Source organism: Chelonia mydas, chromosome 7 (genome assembly GCF_015237465.2).
Source record: "Chelonia mydas isolate rCheMyd1 chromosome 7, rCheMyd1.pri.v2, whole genome shotgun sequence".
Taxonomy (NCBI): domain Eukaryota; kingdom Metazoa; phylum Chordata; order Testudines; family Cheloniidae; genus Chelonia; species Chelonia mydas.
In genome coordinates this window covers 56,330,486-56,349,439 of record NC_057853.1, presented here as the reverse complement: position 1 = coordinate 56,349,439, position 18,954 = coordinate 56,330,486, and the positions used below count along the sequence as shown (strand labels likewise).

The following is an 18,954-nucleotide window of genomic DNA, read 5'->3' as shown; positions in this document are numbered from 1 at the left end:
GGGCTCCCTCCCAGGGGTTTCCTGTGCTGCGAGGTTGGTCTCTGGGAGTCTCACCAAGGCTGGAGTTGGTCTCCTCTGTCATGTGACCATGGTGCCTCTCTTGTTCCTCTTCTTGCTCTGTAGCAGCTGGCAGAAGCTGGCTGTGAAGTAGAGCTGGGAGGAATTTCCTGGCCGACTAGTTTATTTGCTGAAAAATGCAGTTTCAGGTTGACCGAAGCAATTCATGAATTCGCGTCAAGCTTGGCTAATAGTTTGGCTGACTAAAAATGGGGAAAATAAATTTTCAAAAGTCAAAATGGTTCATTTTGACACTCTTGTTTCTAAACAACATTTTGTTTAGAAACTTAGCTAGATTGAGCTAAATTTTTTTAAAAAGGGTAAACACCCAAACACAAAATCAAGGAAAAAAAATCAAAAACAAATTTCACTTCTGGTGAAATGTTTCATACTCGATACTTATTAACTTAGGGGTATAGTACTCTCACCATTGGCTAGTTCATCTCTGTTGTCTCTACATGGGCTTATCCAGGAAAATATAGCTAAGCAGTGCCATGGAATCCCTATAGTGCCTCCTGTTGAAGTCAGTAGGAGTTGTATGCAAAAAAAATCTATGGCCAGCTCTTGAAATTGTCCTCATGCAGCTGAGGCTCTGCAGAAAGATCTGTCTTCAAAACCATGTGGGTTTTGGATTCTCTAGTGTCTAGATCAGAATTTCCTAGGTTTTAGCCATCCCTTTTCAACAGCTGGGGCACTTAACTGGCCAGCTACCAAAGAGGAATATGAAGTGTGCTGTTTGCATTGATTTAAATGGGTGCTGATGTGTTCTTGTTTTGAAGAGTCAGCCATCTTCCACTGAGGACTCCAAACCTTCATCTGATATACTTCCCAAAAACCAAAGAGGCCTATTCTCTGATGAAGAAGATTCTGAAGTAAGTGCTAAATACTCTTAGATCTAAATGGAATTATAGGAGGCCTGGACCGCAGCATGTGTGCATTTCTACTGCCACGTTACCTAAAACCCATTCCTGTTGAGAGACGTCTCAAATCGTTGCTTAGCTCCAAGGAATGGGATCTCTGGTATGTGGTTCCCCCAAAAAACACTCTCTCCAGCAGGAGCAGTGTGTGTCTCCCAGCATTTTCCACCAATTTTAAAAATTCTTTTTTGCGTGCACACAGAGGCATGAGATGGAAGGTTAAATGAAGTAACAAGGCAGGAAAGAGCATCTGACCCTTGTATTTGCTTCAGTATGTACAGGGGTCAGGCAAGCTCTTCAGTCCCTTTCTTTTTGCCTCCCAGCTTGGACCTGACCTGGAGCCTTCAGAGCAGACATGCCAATTTTTTCTGTTGAAAAAATGCAGAAATTGGGCTTGTTTTTGGCTCAATCAGCTTGTGAGTTGTTTGCTGGCTAGTTTTTGACTTGTAGCTTGTTGCTGCTTTTTTTTGATTGACTCCTGGCAAGCAGGGGCAAGGGGGGGAGAGAGTCAGGGGTGCACAGCAGGCCCATCATAGTCCCAGACTGCACTCCGGGGGGATCTAGTCACATTGAGTGTTGGGGTTCTTAGGGATTGGCTTGTTTTGGCCTTGTTTTGAAATGGGATTAGCTTGATTTTTTGGCTTATTTTGAAAGTCGGGTGCTTATTTACCACCTAAAAGTTGGCAACTGTGCTTCAGAGAGCTCCCAGGAGAAGTTGCATGCACTCAATATCTCTGAATCGGGCAGAAGGTATATTCAGTAGGGCCACCAAATCAGTGACCTTTTTTTGTGAAAGTGTGGGCCTCTAGTTTAGGAGTGGTGAGAATCAGCCATCTTACTCCTCTTCAGCAGCACACCAGTCTCTTTTTGAATAAATGCAAAGTGCATATTATTTTCCTAGTTCTTAAACCCTGTTTCTCTCACCTCAAACTGTCTTGCTAAATGACTGTGTTTGGTTCTATCAGGACTTGTTTTCATCGAGTCTAACAGGGAAGTCAAAGAGCACATCTCTACCGCCTAGCAAGTCAGCCACAAAAGCCCCACTCTCCCTCTTTGACGATGAGGATGAAGAGGTAAGTGCCTCCCCAGCACTGGCTGCACTTTCTCTGTAGCCCACTCACTGGGCTCTGTGAGTAAGGTAAATCTGTTAAAAGGGTCACTGTTCACATGCCAGGGTTTAGAGCTATGCTGGCAAGTTTTACATATCTCCTCCTGTAACAGATTGAGTATAATGGCTGCTTGAGAAGGGGTATGGACAAACGTGATCTTTGATTTACTACTTTGTGCTCTTCTAGTCCCCTTCATCCCTGGAGCTCAAGCAGAGTCTGTATCCTCCTCACTTTGGAGGTGGGGAAGCTGAGGCTGAGGTGATTTGCTCAGGGTTACGTGGTCAGTGGTGGAGCTGGTGTCCTGTTCTCCAGGATATGCTGCCTCTCTAGTGGGTAATAACTATGGACAGGTTCACGGTATTCTTAATTTAGTGTGTCTTGTGATACTACCCCAAAGCCCCCATCCTAGGCACTGTACAAACACACAAGGAAGCATCGCCCTCTGCTTTTCAAGAGCTTAGAATCCATCTTTGGACACCCAGCCCCCAGAGCAAACTAGCCTGCCCCACAATCATCCCCTGACTGTGATGAGGTGTCAGCAGATTGTGGCAGGCCTGTGGCTTATGCAAATTCCAGAGCCCTCGTCTGAGAACACCGTGCCTCCAGCTCCCATTTTTTCCCATCTGGGACTGTTAGCAGAAGCTGCCCATTGCTTAGCAAGCCGTCCTACTGGGCATTCCTGATTTTGGGTTTTTTGCAAAGTTTCTAACCAGGAATCCAAGTTCAACTGGAAAAACTTTTAAGGGATTCTGTCTTTAACCCACTTCATAAGAGTCTTGCACATGGACAAGCGCCAGGTTCACCAGGTGTCTTTTTACATGTACGGTAGGCCACATGACTGTTGCAGATCAGGATCCTGGTCTCTTTCCCAGATGTAGCCATGCTTTGACTTTGCTTGCCTGTCCTGCTGGAAAGAGTCCCTCCTCCATCCCTATTCTGCAGAGATGGCAGCTCTGTGTAGTGGTCTGCTAGGCTATAGCAGAGCTGCTGAGCAGTGGGTTGTGGCTGGGAAGACCTGAACTGCAGTAATGAGCTGGTGAACATATGGTGGTATCTCTGTCCCCCTGTAGACAGAGAAATTTCTTGTGAGGCCAGGCTCAGAGAGGTGATGGGGGATCAGCTGGTAATGATCAGGATTCTCTCTTTCTCCAAGAATAAACATGAGTACATCTTTTGACTGTCAGAAAAACTTCCCTCCTTGTGAGGCTCTTTGAAATGAATGTACAGTGCATCTCCCAAAACTCTGCCATAGACAGCCGATTACAGCGTCCTAATCGGGAAGATGTGCACATGCCTAAACTGAGTATCCATGTGAGCTTATTGATTGTAATGCTTGCCATCTTACACCATCTTCTTGCTGTCCTCTTCACTGACCCAGCAAACTTCGTATAGCCATAATTCACCACCACCCAGATCTGCCACTTTTAGCATGACAAGGCTAAGATGAGATGGTGTCTTAAGTGCCTGAGGGCTAATCTACAGTACCATGCTACATTAGTGCAGATGCATTGCTGAAGAGGTGCTATGCTTATGGGAGAGTGCTCTCCCGTCGGCATAATTACTCCACCTCAACGAGAGGCGGAAGCTATGTCGGTGGGAGAGCGTCTCCTGCTGACACAGCATGGTTTAGACACCGCTTTAAATCGATGTAACTCACGTCACTCAGGTGGGTGGCTTTTCCACATCCTTCAGTGACATAACTTACATCATCTGAAGATGTAGTGTAGACAAGCCCTGAGTCCTGTTGGTGCTTGTGGTGACTTACAGCTACAAAGCTAGCTACTGTAGATGTGAGACAAGGGCTGTGTCCAATGTGAGGATAGAAAATAAATGACAATGCAAAATAAACAACAATGGAAAGCGTATGTGCAAGCTGCAGTCAGTAGAGAACCTCTTCCAAAGTGGGGGCGTGGTCTTTAAAATATCCCTTTCAGATCCTAGGGTTAAAAGCCTGGTAGATGACGTTCTTAATCACGTTATAAATCGGAATTCCCCAGCTGAAACAGAAGTTGCAGAATAAAAGCCAAAGCCTGCAATGGGAAATTGACTTTAGGGGGACTGAGTGGGAGTCCTGGCTAGCAGATCCCATTGCAGAACCGGGTTCTTATCCTAGTTTGTCAAGTTGAAAGCGTTAATACTTACAGGCTTTTGGTCTGTAACTTCTCTACTGAACATCTATCTGTGGATGCCATGGCTGAGAACCATTTGCTCTATGGTACCTGAAGCTGTTCTCCTTTTGAATAGGTTTTGGTGTAAGTATTTATATTTCCTTAACCAGTTGAATGTAGCTCAGCCAAGAAACAGATGTTGCTTGGAACCTGAGTGCTGATGCCCACCAAGTACCAGGCAGAGTTACCTTTCTTGGCTTTAATATTTTTTAGGATCTGTTTGGTACTGCACCTGCTAAGAAGCAACAGTCAAAACCGCCCCAGGAGAAAGCAAAACAATCGGAGCCCCTCAAAAAAGCCTCTGGCTCGTTGTTCAGCAGTGATGAAGAGGTACTGTAGAACGAGATGCTTTTTAAAGGGGGATAGTGGGCTTACAGCTCTCCACAAGGTGAAATGTTCAATAGAGCATTCACTCCATTGCACTTGAGTGTGGACTGTTAAGTGCCTGGGCTGTGTCTACAGACAATGCTCCTTCCAGCTGTTGCGGTATATCTGTGGGGCTGGGGGAGCTCTTTAGCTGCATGCACAATGGGACTAGCTGGCAGAAGTACCATGGGCTGGGGAAACTTGCTGGAAGTAGGCTATAAGTGTCTAACAGAAAATTGCACAGCGGCCTCCTGCCAAGAAGGGTGACTTAGAGCTGACCTACAAAAGAGGAAAAAAGAGCATGAGCTCCTTTACTACTAATGTGTATACAGAGGGCCTGAAAGTTTTGGGGTAATCCAGGGTTTATTTAGAAATATGGGGGAATTGGAAAACAAGATTTTACCCATCTCTGTTGGGAGTGCTAGTTGGATAACTCAGGTACAGGGCTTGGGGGCTTTCCCAACCCTTAATTAAAGAGTTGGAGGGTGTTGAATCCTTAATCAAGATTTGTAGCCAGGTACTTGAGTTAATGAAGTGTCAGCATAACCCACTTAAAAGGAACTTTACTGTGTGAATAAAACTCACATTCCTGCTTAATGACAGGTTTCAGAGTAACAGCCGTGTTAGTCTGTATTCGTAAAAAGAAAAGGAGTACTTGTGGCACCTTAGAGACTAACCAGTTTATTTGAGCATGAGCTTTCGTGAGCTACAGCTCACTTCATCGGATGCATAGCATATCGTGGAAACTGCAGAAGACTTCATCGGATGCATAGCATATCGTGGAAACTGCAGAAGACCTTCTTCTGCAGTTTCCACGATATGCTATGCATCCGATGAAGTGAGCTGTAGCTCACGAAAGCTCATGCTCAAATAAACTGGTTAGTCTCTAAGGTGCCACAAGTACTCCTTTTCTTATTCCTGCTTAATTAATCATAAGAACGGTCATACTGGGTCAGACCAAAGGTACTAGCCCAGTATCCTGTCTTCCAACAGTGGCCAATACCAGGTGCCCCAGAGGGAATGAACAGAGCAGGTAATCATCAAGTGATCCGTCCCCTGTCGCTCATTCCCAGCTTCTGACAAAGAGAGGCTAGGGAGACCATCCCTGCCCATCCTGGCTAATAGCCATTGATGGACCTATCCTCCATGAACTCATCCAGTTCTTTTTTTTGAACCTTGTTATATTTCACTGCTGCTTTAGTGTCTGTCATAAAACTACTGGCTTTCCAGGTAACCTACAGTGTGCTTTTTTTAAGGTAGATGAGATATGAATATCAAATGTAAAAATAAAGCAAGGCTGAATTTTTAAAAAAAAGCCTTTGTCATTTTTTTAATACATCATAAGCAGGAAAGGGATGCTGTGGTCTTCCATCTGCAGACCACCTGTAACACAGGGATAAAGAGACACACTGTAAGCATGAAAACGGAAAATATTTCTGGGATTTGCAGTATTCCATATTAATGCAAATTCTGACTTCTTACTTAGATAAAATGTCAATATGTAAATAGCTTTGTTGCAGAAAGAGACAGGTTATGCCATTGCTCTGTTAACCTAGCCTTTCAGAAAACTCTCTTCAGCCAACCAGTTTTAACAGCAGAGGCGTACATTTAGCCTTGCTCTTCCCATCTCAGCACATTGACCTCCAACTGAGGCATGAACATAAGTCTAGTTGGGCCATTTAAGAGTTAACACTCTATTTAGTGTGGTCAATTATTTTGTTAACCCAAGATAAAAAACTGCCTTAATGTTACAGTTAGAAGTCAGGAAATGAGGCAGCATTGTTATTAATATTATCTCGGGACACTGCATAGTGTGTATTTCCACACACCTCTAACTGTCTAATCATCAAAGTGTTATGGGCCAAATTCTCAAAAAGAGCAAGCTTCTCCCTTCTGTGGCTGCATAACATGCACTCACAAAACCAGCTTCAGGGACAGATCTCAGATGCTAGTACTCATTTACACCTGCAACTCATTTAGCACCTGCTAAATGGGAGCCAGGTCTATGTCCTGAAAGCTTATGCAGTGGGGGTTAATAACATCATCATTTTCTGGCCTGGTGTTGCATTGATGTTTGTATTTAATGCACAGATGTAAGAACAGCCCATGTCTTCAAAGGAACAAGCACTGATTATAGTATGCTGACTAAGGTAGAAGAGGTGAGGAAATGGCTGAAATGACCTGCGGGAAATAGGCATTATTCTCTTACAAGCCTTTTTTTTTTTTTTTTTTTTTAGGACCACTGGAACGTCAGCAAGCCGGCTAAACCAATTTCTGAAGACATCCGAAAGGGAGAACCTGCAAAACCTGTCAGTGCAGTCGATCCGGCTAAAGTTGTGAAAAAGACCAGCCTCTTTGAGGAGGATGAAGAGGAGGAGGATTTATTTGCAATCACTAAAGACAGGTGAAAAAACTTGACAGCGGAGCAGCAGGTTTCTCTCCAATTTCTTGGAGCAGGCTTACCTGTTTCAATAGCTTGTCACGGGTATTATGGGATTCCCATCCTGAAATAGCACAATGCCTTCATTTTCCCAGGAGGCTGAGATGCTGTCAAGTAATCTTAAAATCATTGTCTTCTGCTGTGCATTTCTGATATTCCACTGTTACACTGATGAACCGGTAGGCTGCACTGGCTGAATGTTGATTTCCACTTGGAGATTAAGGTGTTGGTTTAGACCCTGGTTTACCATGACCCTGTGGTGCCGCCATAGCTGGGATCACCATAGGCATCTAAGCTGGAGGAGCCTCTTTAAAGGGAGAGGGCTGCTGACAGGGCAGTCACATTACTCTTGACTCTGGAGCTCCCCATCCTCTCCTGGGACCAAAATAGCTCAGATCGGTTTGCCTGCAGGGCACGTGGCAAAGCTCACCTGTTCTCAGGTTGTCATGGAGTGTTGGATCTGGTAGGACAGGTGGGGAATTCATTTTTATTTGGCTCTCTGGGTTTGGTTAGATGGATGGAGATCAATCTTTTTGCTGCTCATTTTTGCACGGGTTTATTAATTTTGTGTAAATATCTTCACAAACAGAAGTGCAGCCTTGGATGTGCTGTTGCTTCATGGGGGCAGGGTGGTAATTTTTGGGAATATCCAGCTTGCTACCACTTTGCTTATGAAAATGTTTGGATTTTGAAAACTTCAGATTTTAGGCTAAAAGTCTAATCATCTGAAAGGATCTAAGAAAAGTGCATTGTTTGAGATGCACGATGAGTAAATAATTCTCCTCCTGTTTAAAAAGTTGCAGTCATCCAATCAGGAAGGGGAATTGATATCAAGTGAGTTAGGTGACTGACTTGCACACCAGAAATAGCAGTCAGTGACAGCTTATGAACACCTTGATAGTCTATAAACCAGAGGTGGGCAAACTACAGCTCGGGGGCCACATCCGGCCCACGGGACCGTCCTGACCTGCCCCTGAGCTCCTGGTCCGGGAGGCTCACCCCCAGCCCCTCCCCTGCTGTTCCCCCTCTCACGCAGCCATGCCGCCGCCCAGGCAGCACTCTGGGCTGCCCGCTCATGCAGGGCAGCGCGTCTGGCTCCAGCTGGGCGGCGTGGCAGCCAGACATGCTGCTCTGAGCTGCATGGTAAGGGGGCCGGGGGGTTGGATAAGGGGCAGGGGGTCCCAGGGGGAAGTCAGGGTACGGGGGGGGGTAGACAAGGGGTGGGGTCCTGGGGGGGGCGGTGGATGGGTCGGGGTTTTTGAGGGGGCAGGCAGGAGGTGGGAAGTGGGAGGGGGCAGATGGGGGCAGGGGCCAGGCTGTTTGGGGAGGCACAGCCTTCCCTACCCAGCCCTCCATACAGTTTCACACCCCGATGTGGCCCTCAGGCCAAAAAGTTTGCCCACCCCGGCTATAAACTGTGCTGCTGATGCTTAAGAGTGACATATGGATTTGCAGAATCCAGGATGGATTTATGGACAGGACTAAGGTCATACTGAGTTATTAAACTAGCTGTAATGTTCGAGTGGAGAGAACCCCATGTTCTTGTGAGACAGTTCATAGATTCCAAGGCCAGAAGGGACTGATGCAATCATCTAGTCTGACTTGCTGTGTAGCACTGGTCATAGAACTTCCCCAAAATAATTCCGAGAGCAGATAGTTTAGAAAAACATGCAGCCTTGATTTAAAAATTGTCAGTGATGGAGAATCCACCACAACCTTGGTAAATTGTTTCAATGGTTAATCACTCTCTCAGTTAAAAATTTACACCTTCTTTCCAGTGTGAATTTGTCTAGCTTCAACTTCCAGCCATTGGATTGTGTTAGACCTTTCACTGCTAGATTGAAGAGCCCATTATTAAATATTTGATCCCCATATAGGTACTTACAGACTGTAACAAGTCACCTCTTAACCTTCTTTTTGTTAAGCTAGATAGACTCAAAGAGCTCAAACGCTGTAAGACGTTGTCTAATCTTTAATCATTCTTGTGGCTCTTCTCTGAACCCTCTCCAGTATTTTGAAGTGCTCTATTCTTTCTGTAAATACAAAAGCAAAGTCCTAGTGATCGTGCTGAATTAAGGTTTTTGTTCAGTGTTTTTCAGCAGTGTATACAGAATTTTATTCCTGGAGTTCACCCTCTACTGAGTAGCATGTTGGGCTTCTTTCCCCACACAGTCCTGCCACAAGGATCCCGACTCAAGTGAGGGGAGCATGTCGTGTTGGAGGCCACAGTCCTATCTGAGTTCCACTCCAGTAGTGATGCTGCTTTGCTTGTTCTTTTAATCGCGTTTATTACAGTAGTGCCTAAGGGCCAACCAAGACTGGGGCCCTGTTGTGCTTGGTGCTGTACACTGAATAGTAGACAGCCTCTGCCCCTAAATGCTTACAGGCTAAATAGGCAAGATGGATGCAGGGAGTGGGAAAGGGTGTATGTGTCACCTTCACATAAAGAGGTGAGACTCTAGTGCTACTGAGGTTAGGAATGGAAGCAACCTATGGACTGAGGATGGAGGCAAGGTCTCCTGCCAGACTGGAATAGCAGTCCTGGGCCTCCGTAGCTTAGAGAAAACCTGGCCCTGATCATACTTTGTTCAGACTTTGTGTTCTTCTATACCACGTCCCTAAAGAGGACAGTCTAAACAATACCATTTGACCAGTTAAACATGTCTCCTGTGCATGGATTTCTCTCTCCAGTCAGAGGAAGCACCAGAAGGCTTCTCTTCTGTTTGAAGAAGATGCTGTTAATGGAGGACCGCTCTTCAGCTCCCAGCCGACACGTCTTCCTTCAGCAGCTAAAGCCACAGCGGTACCTCCTTTTCCTGCTTAATCCAAAGCAGATGATTTACCAAATGGCACTGTTTGTAGCAAGGCAGGCTTCTCCATAACACACTAACCAGGGCCTTTAGGTTAGATGAGTTCCAACAAATTTATAATAGGTTTAAGGTGATTGGAATTTTGGGCTTAAAACTACTTGGCTTCATTAGGTTAAAACTATACTCTGAAATGGAGTCTGAATGCTGCCTTTGCTGGGGCTGGGCCTGCTCAGACTGTGCTGTGTGAGTATTACTGAAGGGTTTTGAGAACGGTCTTGGAGATGAAATCCTGGTCCTATTGAAATCAATGGCAAAGTTTCCATTGACTTCAGTAGGTGCAGGATTTTCCCCTGTGTCAGACCCACCAAACTCTGATTCTCCACTTGTGGCTATAGTTCTCCCCAGCCCCCCTCCATAGGGGTTTCTGATATCACCCAGGTTCCTATCATCCCAGCCTGGTGTGCTGATTTTAGTAGTAAACACTCTGCCACCATATCTGTAGTGCCAACCCCAAAACACTGCTCTGAATAGCTACCATAGAATCTACTCTGACCTGCCACATAACAGCCCCTAAACCTCTCCTTTTCCCAAGCCCACTTGCCATGTGTGGACCTCAGGCTTCTCCCATCTGTTGAGCCACTGGGAACAGGGGAAGCCCTGTTTACCTATCTGCTGTCCCCACTCCCTCATGGACACATATAAAAGGCCTGTATCTATGTGTGCGCTTATGTGCCAGATCTCTGTGTGTGAGTAGTAACATCCTTTCATTTCCCAGGAAAAAACAAAATTGCCTCCAGCACCACCTTCGTTATTTGATGAAGTGCAGGAAAAAGAGGATCTGCTTGACACATCAAAGACTAAACTGGTAGAAGAGAAGTCAGGACATTCGGAGGAACGTAGAGCAGTTCCTGTGACTGGAGGAACAGAGGCTGCAGGGCCGCAGGAAAAGGTAAGAGATACTCTTTTAGTTAGACATTTGACAAATGTTCCCTTAATCTCTTTAACAGTGCATTTCGTAGAATTCTTTGAACAGCCTCTAGATGTTCTATGCTTAGTAGTGGCCCTGTTTCAAAATAAAAGGGTGCAACCCCATTGGTTGGCCACCAAAATCGTGCTTGGACCAAAATGGCAAACTGAATAATTGCTGTTTTTAAAAACATTTCCAGTTGGGTCATACAGAGAAATGCCTCTCAGTATGCAAAACATCAGTCACACAGGTGCAGTATTCCTTTCCAACTGTGAACTGGATGAGCTGCCTTAGCCTGTGTGCGCGTACGCGCGCTCTCTCTCTGCAACAAATCCAGGAACAGTTGTGATGCTATTGAAACATCCTATTTACATGCAACACACTAGTGTGCCCATGGGACTATAGACCTGCTAAAACCGTGAGAGTTTCTGCTTTTGGCAGCAATATTTGCTAACTGAAATTGTCTTAAGTGTAATGTTGGAAAGGGTCAGCCAAATGTAGGCTAACTCCCAGGTACTAAATTGCTCAATGAATGTTGTGAGAATTACTGGGCAATGACTTTCTAGGTACTTAGTTTGTTAGCAGCATTATGCGCTTGTAGAAAACTACTCTGAGCACATCTAGCAGTCATGTAGTGCTTTCCGCTTCAGAGGAGCTCAGACCGTTTAGCAAACTAGCAGCACAACTATTGACAAGCAGCCATCTCTGGAGTGGAGCAGAAGCAGCCAGGCTAAAAAACCCCAAACAAACCCTGATGCACAACATGCTGAACAACAGGACTAGGGTGCAGGGTACTGATGCCGACCTGTGCACTTCTGCAGGAGGGCCATCAGATCTGTGATACCCTCAAGTCAGGGGTCTGCAACCTATGGCACGTGTGCCAAACACGGCACGCGAGCCAATTTTTAATGGTACGCTGCTGTCTGCCGGACCCGGGCAGACAGCAGCGTGCCACTAAAAATCCTGCCTGGCCCAGCCCGCTCTTTTCCACCTCCCGCCCACCGCACTCTCCCCCTCCCCCCGCCTCTTCCCCCAGCATGCTGGGTTCCTGCCCCTCCTCCCCTCCCTCCCTGTGGCCGATCAGCTGACGGCCCTTGCTACGGAGGGGGAGAGGTACAAGCGGAGCCGCAGCGCCTCTCTCTGCTCGGGGGACCTTGGGGAAGGGGAGTGGAATCAGGGCATATCCCCTCCAGCCCCCTGCTGTGAGCCACTCAGGGCAGGGGGCTGGGAGCACCCCCACGACCCCAGCCCACACCCCCAGCCCTCTGCCCTGACCCCTGCACCTCCAGCGCAACCCCAGCCCCCCCACACCCTATGCCCTGACTCTTGCACCCCCCACATCCCCACTCCCATCCTGAGCACCAAACGGGAGCTCCTGCACCCCCCCCCCCCCGCCATTCCCACCTGCACCCCTCGCACCAAATGGGAGCTGCTTAGGTAAGCGCTCCACACCCAAACCTCCTGCCCCAACCCTGAGCCCCCTCCCTCATTCTAGCTCCTGGCAGACCCTGCACCCCAACCCCCAGCCTGCTCCTTCACCCCAAGCCCTGTTCTCAGCACATTCCCACCCTCATCTCAGTGCAGAGAGAGGAAGAGAATGGCTAGAACCAGGGAGAAGGTAGGTACCCACTCTATGTGGGCAGGCCGGAATCCCAGACCGGCAGCGGGCTGAGCTGCTCAGCCCACTGCCAGTCTGGCGTTCTGGCTGCTGGCCTCTTGCCAGCCAGGGATCCCGAGCACAGGCCCTGCTCCGCCCGCTGCCGGCCTACGTGGGCAGGCTGGCAATGGGCTGAGCGGGCCGGCTGCGTAAGATCAGCATTTTAATTTAATTTTAAATGAAGCTGCTTAAACATTTTGAAAACCTTGTTTACATATGACAGTAGTTTAGTTATATAATATATAGACTTATAGAGAGAGACCTTCTAAAAAACATTAATGTATTATTGGCATGAGAAACCTTAAATTAAAGTGAATAAATGAAGACTCGGCACACTACTTCTAAAAGGTTGCCGACCCCTGCCTCAAGTAATGCATGTGGCACTCCTGTTTATGTGCCTGGGAAGGATGGGTGCTTTTAGCTGTTTGCCATGTTACTGGATCCCAGAGTTCTGGACACGTCAAACATCCAAACCAAGATAATCGAGCAAAACAGCACCAGATTCCAGTCTCTGTTTTTTGTTTTTACAGTTGGAGCCTTTCGCGGCATCGTCTTTGGAGCCAATCAGTAATTTGGATCTGTTCTCGGCCTCTCCACCACCGCTGGAGAAGGAAGCCAAAACCAGGACTAAGAATGTGCTGAGCTTGTTTGAAGAAGAGGAAGAGGAGAAAATGGAAGATCAAGATGTCAGTAAGATTGAGCGGAAAGAAATAAGAAAGGTGAGCAAGAGCAAACTGGCTCTCTGGCTTGCCTGCAGATCTAGTCTTCCTCTGACCCCCTCTCCTTGCAATGTTCCTGCCCCTTTGTCTCACCTGGTGTCTAGAACAGCTGTTCTGTGTTTCTGCTTCATCAACTCTTCCCGATCCTGTCTGAAACCAGCTTTACTTGGTTGCCTGTTCCTCTGGATCTCTTCTCTGATCAAGCTCTCTGTAACTAGCTCTAACTCTTCAGTGTGTTTCTAGGGGATGGTGTGTGTGTGTGTGTGTGTCTGATGATACCTGCCTGGGGTTGGCCTGGCACATAAGTCCAGAGCTCAGATCCTGAGCTAGCTCTGATATTGCTGTGGTGGGTGGGGCTGGGAATGCAGAGGTGCTTCTGATACCTCCCTTCACCATTCCCTCCCCTCCTCACATTGGAGCAGGTGGATCTAACAGGAGCCATTTCCCATTGTGAAAGGGGAGCTTAGCTCCGAGCCGTCCATATATGTGGTATTTGAACCCTTAGGGCCCTTTACGCCTCCCCAGGACAAACTAGTGTAACTCTCACCTCTGTGCCAGTGAGCCCGACCTGGTATTTCCACCACTACCCTCTGGCGGGTGTTGCACCAAGGGACAGGAGAGCACAGTGTTCCTTTCTGCCGACGCACTATAGGAGCTCTGCTGAGGCGAGGCTGGCCTGCTGACACCCTGAATCAGCCCACCTCACCACTCCCCCTTTCCAGCAAGCGCTGCAGCATTCCTCACGTTCCATCGCCAGGCGCTGTGGGCCTGAACCCAGTGCACTGTGTACGCTAATGTTTTTTAATACAGAACTACAATTAGGAGAACTTGTGAACAACTTCATTCATTTGAATGCAGCGGGCCCCTAAATGCTAATAATAAGTCTGAGTTCTGTCAGATGGGATGGGCAGCAATTTCGGGAGCTGATGGCTCCTGATTGAAAGAACTCTGCCTCTAGCATCCACCTGTTTGAAACCAGGTGGCTGTTGGCCTGAGCATCTCTGCTGATTGCTGCTATAGGGCATTCCAAGTACACAGGATATATTGTGAGGTACTTGATGCGCTCTCCAGCAGACTGGGGCACATAATAGATTTTTTTCGGTTCACTGGCAGTTTTGAAAAGTTGGGTGGAAATTTTGTTTTTGTTTCAACCCCCAAAATGTTGTTTAGGCTTTCAGGCAGCTTGAGAAAAGCAAGCAAAGGGTTCAAGAAACAAGGTGTGGTGGCTGGTCTTGGTTATGAGCTATAGTCCAGTGGTTAGGGTAGTGAGCTAGCCTGTGGGAGGCCCAGATTCAGTTCTCTGTCTGATGGGGAGAAGGGATTTGAGTTTGGGTCTCTCCCTTGGCAGGAGAATGCCGTAAACTATGGGATATTCTGATGTGGGGATCCCGCATCTCTCCTGTAGAAAAGCTTTTTATAAATAAATAAACTCAACTGTAAATAAGCCCCTTCGTTTTTAGTTTAAACTGATTTTTACCGAAAAATCCTGGGTTTTTCGAAAATTTTCCCCAACGTTCACCCTACTTTTGTATCATTCAAATATGTAAAAAAAACTTGTTTTATTAGGAAAATACAATACATTGGATGAGAGAGATGTACTACAATAATACATTAGTCTGTGTGTGTGTGTGCGTGCAAAGCTATATTAGTCTGAAGATACTCACAAGAAATGAACAGGTGCGCACGCAAGCTCTGAAGTGCATGCTCATCTGAATGTACTAATGAATCTCACATACACATTTCAAGCTGTTAGCAGATAATGGTTTAAAGATCTGACACACTAAAATGGGAAGAAAATGAAAATCTGTTTACATTTCAGAACACAAAGTATTCAAAAGTTTAAAAAAAAAAAAAAAAAAAACAGGAGAAAAGGAGGAAGTTGAGCATCTGTGCTGCAAATGGTGTGGCCCAATTATTAAATGTAACTGTTTATAGGCTAATAGTTCTAAGTCTACAACAGTATATTGTTTGTTCAAATGAAGTTATTTGGGGATTAGAGATATATTGTTTTCTTAAACTCAGAGGTGGCATTGTGTTTTGAGTTCTGTTTTAGTTCTGCAGCAAACCACACTGAATTCCATTCATCAAAGCATTAATCTACTTTTTCCCCATATCCTTCCATCCACTAAAATAAACCCAATATTTACCCAGAAAAATTAATTTTTCACTAATTTTTCACCTGCTTTTGTTGCTGTTGTAAAAAACACCAATAAATTGCTGGAGAAAAATAAATTTAAAATAAAACCAGAAAACAAAGGACCCTAACTATAAATGAATTACTGAATAGTCACTGGAGCGGGGACTTAACCTTGAGTCTCCCATATCATAGGTGAGTGCCCTAACCACTGGGCTATAGAGGAATTCACATTGGGTTTCTCTGGCTCAATGACTGTAGAATTGTAGGGCTGGAAGGAACCTTGCAGAGTCATCAAGTTCAACCCCCCGCGCTGAGCCAGAACCAAGTAAACCTAGACCATCCCTGACAGGTGTTTGTCCAGCCTGTTCTTAACAACTTCCAGTGATGGGGATTCCACAATCTCCTTGGAAGCCTGTTCCAGAGCTTAACTTCCCCTAGAGTTGGACAGTTTTTCTGACTATGAATTGCTCCATGGTGTGCGCTCATAGCATTGATGAAGTAATTTGCAGTGGGTGTGTTCATGTTGGTGTCTGAATCTGCCTTCTGGAGCCTAGCCCCCACTTCTGTTTTACATCAATAAGTGAATGCTGAAACTGACATCTGTTAGACTTCCCATTGCTGAGGGCTTGTCTTAACAGGTGAGTTGCGGTGTTAAACTGGTGTTTAAATCAGTTTAATTAAACTAGTACAAACCTCTGTGTGAACGCTTAGATATAAGCCAGGGTTAAATCTTTTTATTTCATTGTGTGCTGCAGGGGGTTTAGTGTTTAGTTGAGTTGATTTGATTAGTTAAAGCTGTACAACTGTGCTGTGTGTATAAAGGCCAGCCTGGCTTGTATTGCAAACCCACTTCATTAGTGTACAAGTGTGATACTGGGAACAAACTGTTAGTGGGTTTTGTAACTGTGTGTGTGGGGGGTTTTTTCTCCCCTTCCCACAGCCCGCTGAGAAAAGCTCTCATTCCAAAAGCACTGGAGTGTTTCAGGATGAGGAACTTCTCTTCAGTCACAAGCTACAGAAAGACAATGATCCTGATGTTGATCTGTTTGCCAGGTCCAAGAAATCAGGGGTGAGTTCAAAGCCGTGTTCTGAACCTGCTGTTTAAAAATGGATTCTTTGAAATGTACTAATTGTACCATTGCTCTGATGTCCCTTACTCGGGTGTTCTGGATAAGGTCGCTGACCGCCAGAAATGACAGAGTAAATGTGGGTGCAGTAATCAGCAGCTAGAAATGTGGCTTTGACCTATGTGGCATTCTGTCTTTATTTCAGTCTGCAAAACTCCGTATGAAGCTGTCATCTGCAGGAGGGCTCTTTGGAGATGATGATGAGGATGATCTCTTCAGTATTGCTAAAGCAAAGCCTCCGGTACTTGCCTTTTTATTGTAAATGACTTCTTTAAAAGATGTAGAAAAAAGGTGTGTGTGGGGGGTGGGGTAACATAGATTTCCAAGTGAAATCAGTTGCATTTAGAGTAGAAACTTGTTAAAGTGACCCTCTTCAGTTAGTGGAACCTTGCTCAACAGACCTGTTCCCTGTGTGTATTCAGGTTCACATCAGCCGATTTTAATGACAAATGTATCTTTTTATTGCTTGATATTTTTTTGGGGTTTTTTTTTTTAACTTTTGCTGAGTCACCAAAGCTACAGGAGAATGAGTTGGACTCTTTCTCCTTGTGCACCATCAATTAAACTGGCTGTTTCAACTGGTCAGAGTTGTGCAAAATCACTGGGGGCAGTAGGGTTGCCCTTGTGTCGCTGAGGTCCTGACGTGTTCTGTAGAACTTTTACAAAGGTGATGCTGTGGGAGATGGCAAGAACTCCAGCCTTGCTCTCTGATTCCCGGGCAGGTTTGCACAGATGACCGTTCACAAGGGGATTTAATAAGCTGAGCCCACTTGATATGGAAAGTAGAGTTAATAAACATGGACGCCCACAATGCTGCCACTTAGTCGCCTTTTATCCTAGAACTGCACTTGCCATAAAACAGCCTATGCACTATTTTGAATTACTGTGCTGTGGTTAGAATTTATTTTTTCCTAGAGCCACTGACTTTGATTGGGGAAACTAATCAAAATCTGGAACTGACTAGACTTCTTTGATAGTCTAGAAATTCAGCAGAACGAGGATGAGCAGGGGGTTGGACTAGATGACCTCCTGACGTCCCTTCCAACCCTGATAGTCTGTGATTCTAATCCCTCCCTTCCCATCTTTCTCACAGTTAATTATTGTGAATTTTAAAATACTAACACTCTTTTTCTACAGGGGTGTGTGTGTGTGTACACAGAGAATCTGTAGTTATATGAAACATGCACAAGGAGATGTTACGGTTGAGCTAACAATCTTTACATTAAGATGACCTTATGGGGGAGGAAGGGGATGAGTTATATGAGCTCTTCCAGCCCTACAGTTCCATGATCAACCTTCACACTCTGACTTCTGTATATTTGACTGGCAAATTAGTTGAGTTTCCATTCCCCTTGCTCTGAAGAATTCACACTGTATAGAGCTCATATTTACCTGATGTTTGGTTTATCGACAACTCCATTAACAACTGTCAATCATAAACCTTTCCCAAGCTTCCTCTGCAAGCATGACTCTGCCTCGGCTTTTCCCTGTAGGACTTCTCTGTCCCAGACCTTAGTTCTTTTAGTCCAGAGATCCAATTCTTGTTACCTGCTTGGACCTAAGAGATTCATTTGCTAGTATAATTTGCTAGTAGTTATCTTTGTGCATGACTCAGAAGAACCCTCCTCCCCCGCAAATAATGTCCTTGGAAACCTTTTGCAGATTGGCTTAATGTAGGGCCTTAGGTTGGTTTCAATGACAAACTCCAGGCACGTCATTTAGGGACCAATCAGGGATGGCATGGTCTACAGCATAAGCAGCAGCAGACAAGCAGGGTTCAGGATGGCCTCTGTTAAACTCTGAGCAGTTCAGAAAGCATTTGGTAACTTTAAGTATTCTTAGGCTTTAAAATATACTGAACCCGTTTTTCTTTCTTTAATCTTATTTCACATCTCGGTCCATGAAACGAGCTAAGCTGTAAAATCAGTAAGAACATTCCCAACTTTCAAGTGATATAAAGTTGGCAAACTAATTTGGAAAAGGGTGCGCTGAACTAATAATCACACCTAGGGTCGTGTTTACCAAAATTCTGAGCATTTGGCACTTAATCAACTCTTTTTGAAACCAAGCAAAGAGCCAGTCCTCAGCGAGGGTGTGCGTATTTAAAGCCCCAAACCTCAGCCCTTCCTCCTGCTGCCTTATATGTGAGGGATTTATGTTATGTTAGGAGTTAGCTTTTCGTCAAGCTAGAAAAGCTTGACTGGAATTTAAAGGTGTGGGAAGGGATAGACAGCGTGCAGAAAACTATAGTTTTTTTACCTGAACATAAAAGAAAATGATATAAAATATTTTTGCAGACTCATTTTAAAAAAAAAATTCTAATTTCAGAAAGTAGCAGAAAAGAAAACAGTAGTGAAAAAGGACAGCTCTGGCCCTTCTGCGGAGAGCAATAAGGGTCTGCAGAATACTCTGAGTGCCAAACAAGATGAGGGACCTAAACCAGAAACCACTGAGGTAAGCGTCTAAGTTCAATAGTTCAA

At 45.5% G+C, this 18,954-nt stretch overlaps 1 protein-coding gene across 12 annotated transcripts in view; it reads left to right on the top strand.

Annotated features, from left to right (window-relative positions):
• Window positions 1–18,954, top strand: part of LOC102937143 (WASH complex subunit 2A) — a 50,449-nt gene that overhangs the window by 17,794 nt on the left and 13,701 nt on the right. For 6 of the 12 annotated variants that reach the window (XM_037903588.2, XM_037903589.2, XM_037903591.2 and 3 more), the window contains 10 exons: window positions 837–929; window positions 1,940–2,047; window positions 4,465–4,581; window positions 6,855–7,021; window positions 9,749–9,860; window positions 10,643–10,816; window positions 13,022–13,210; window positions 16,288–16,416; window positions 16,620–16,715; window positions 18,803–18,928. In XM_037903588.2, the coding sequence (XP_037759516.1) occupies window positions 837–929; window positions 1,940–2,047; window positions 4,465–4,581; window positions 6,855–7,021; window positions 9,749–9,860; window positions 10,643–10,816; window positions 13,022–13,210; window positions 16,288–16,416; window positions 16,620–16,715; window positions 18,803–18,928 (1,311 nt within the window). Of the gene's footprint in view, window positions 1–836; window positions 930–1,939; window positions 2,048–4,464; window positions 4,582–6,854; window positions 7,022–9,748; window positions 9,861–10,642; window positions 10,821–13,019; window positions 13,211–16,287; window positions 16,417–16,619; window positions 16,716–18,802; window positions 18,929–18,954 lie in introns of all 12 variants that reach the window. The other 6 variants (XM_043550533.1, XM_043550537.1, XM_043550534.1 and 3 more) reach the window with 3 other exon arrangements.